Source organism: Prunus dulcis, chromosome 3, assembly GCF_902201215.1.
Source record: "Prunus dulcis chromosome 3, ALMONDv2, whole genome shotgun sequence".
Classification (NCBI taxonomy): Eukaryota; Viridiplantae; Streptophyta; class Magnoliopsida; order Rosales; family Rosaceae; genus Prunus; species Prunus dulcis.
The window spans coordinates 22359956-22362338 of NC_047652.1; the positions used below are offsets into that span (position 1 = coordinate 22359956).

General features: G+C 43.3%; 1 protein-coding gene across 1 annotated transcript; it reads left to right on the forward strand.

Annotated features, from left to right (window-relative positions):
• The first annotated feature begins 360 nt into the window (after positions 1–360).
• On the forward strand, positions 361–2115 carry LOC117622004 (pentatricopeptide repeat-containing protein At5g39980, chloroplastic). Its single transcript, XM_034352514.1, has one exon. The coding sequence runs from the start codon at positions 361–363 to the stop codon at positions 2113–2115; it is 1755 nt and encodes a 584-aa protein (XP_034208405.1).
• The last annotated feature ends 268 nt before the right edge of the window (positions 2116–2383 follow it).

Genomic DNA, 2383 nt, shown 5'->3' on the forward strand with positions numbered 1-2383 from the left:
TTTTTTGGTTCCAGGAAAAAAAAAAAAAAAAAATCCACAGATAAACGGTCTTCGTTTACATGTAATCAATCTTGTTCAACCATGCAAGTCGGCACATCTTCTTCCTTCTCTCTTCCATTACTGCCCCACAACAAAACCCATAATTACACCTCCATACCCTTCACCTTCAAGGGGCGAAAAGGAAAACCCAGAGCCCGGTTCCCGCCTATTGCATTCTCAGCTTCTTCAACAACCAAACATGTCTGGAGGAGAAGGCCGCAACTCAAAACGACGCCGTCCTCTTCACCCTCCCACCAACTTACCCAGAAACGCCACCCCAGAAATCAGCAAGGACCCTCCCATTTGGACCACAGCATTGACATGGACGAGCTCTTGTCATCAATCGGTCAGACCCAAAACGAGCAAGAGCTGTATTCTCTAATGTCAACCTACAAAGGGAGGCAGCTCTCAATAAGGTTCATGGTTTCGCTGCTCTCGCGCGAGCCTGATTGGCAACGCTCGCTCGCTATTCTCGATTGGATTAACGAGGAAGCTCTGTACACTCCTTCTGTGTTCGCTTACAATGTTGTGATACGCAATGTGCTTCGCGCCAAACAATGGGAGATTGCACACGGCCTGTTTGAGGAAATGCGCCAAAGAGCGCTTGCACCCGATAGGTACACTTATTCAACTCTTATTACGTCTTTTGGGAAGGCGGGTATGTTTGATTCTGCGCTTTCTTGGCTCCAAAAGATGGAACAAGACCACGTCTCAGGCGATCTTGTTTTGTATAGCAACTTGATTGAGCTATCGCGTAAGTTATGTGATTATTCTAAGGCGATATCGATTTTTTCAAGGTTGAAGAGGCTGGGTATTATGCCGGACCTTGTGGCTTACAACTCGATGATTAATGTGTTTGGGAAGGCTAAGTTGTTCAGAGAGGCTCGACTTCTGCTCAAAGAGATGAGGGCAGTGGGTGTTTTGCCGGATACAGTTAGTTATTCAACGCTTCTAAGTATGTATATTGAGAACCAAAAGTTTGTTGAGGCATTGTCTGTGTTCTCTGAGATGAATGAGGTTAAGTGTCCCCTTGATCTCACCACCTGCAATATTATGATTGATGTTTACGGGCAGCTCGATATGGCTAAGGAAGCTGATAGGTTGTTTTGGAGCATGAGGAAGATGGAACTTGAACCCAATGTTGTTAGTTACAATACTCTTTTGAGGGTTTATGGCGATGCTGAGCTTTTTGGGGAAGCCATCCATCTTTTTCGATTGATGCAGAGAATGGATATTGAGCAGAATGTTGTCACGTACAATACGATGATTAAGATTTACGGGAAGTCCCTTGAGCATGAAAAAGCGACAAATCTTGTGCAAGAAATGCAGAACAGAGGGATTCAGCCAAATGCAATGACATACTCAACGATTATATCTATATGGGGTAAGGCTGGGAAACTGGATAGGGCAGCAATGCTGTTTCAAAAGCTGAGGAGCTCCGGGGTTGAGATTGATCAGGTTCTTTATCAGACAATGATTGTGGCGTATGAGAGAGTAGGTTTGGTTGCTCATGCTAAGCGTTTACTTCATGAGCTCAAGCGCCCAGACAATATCCCTAGGGAGACTGCAATCACCATTCTTGCAGGAGCTGGTCGCATAGAAGAGGCTACATGGGTTTTCCGCCAGGCTTTTGATGCTGGGGAGGTGAAGGATATATCCGTCTTTGGTTGCATGATTGATCTTTTCTCAAGAAACCGCAAGTACGCAAATTGCATTGAGGTGTTTGAGAAGATGAGAGTGGCAGGATACTTTCCTGCTTCGAATGTGATTGATCTAGTTCTCAATGCTTTTGGAAAGTTACGGGAATTCGAGAAGGCAGATGCTTTATATAGGGAGATGCAGGAAGAAGGGTGTGTTTTCTCTGATGAAGTTCACTTCCAGATGCTTACTCTCTATGGTGCAAGAAAGGATTTTAAGATGGTAGAGGCACTGTTTAAGAGGCTGATGTGTGATCCTAACATCAACAAGAAGGAGTTGCATCTTGTTGTTGCCAGCATCTATGAAAGATCAAACAGACTTAATGATGCATCCCGGATCATGAACAAGATGAATGAAAGAGGAATTTTGAAATCATGAACCTCTTTCGAAGTCCACAACCTGTGTTTTATAAATTTTCCCCTATAACTGTAAATGCGTAGTTCTGCTCTTTATTCTGTAGATATTGTACTTAGTGACCAGTGCATTCGCTGCAACAAAGTTAAATTACCAGTATGATAGTATCCACATTTTGGACTCGGATGTATGTTCTATCTATACATACATGCAGAAATTAATGTAACCCTGTTTTTTCATAAATTGTAGATTTGCTAAAGTGCTCTAATTTAATCAGGGAAGCGACTAAAGA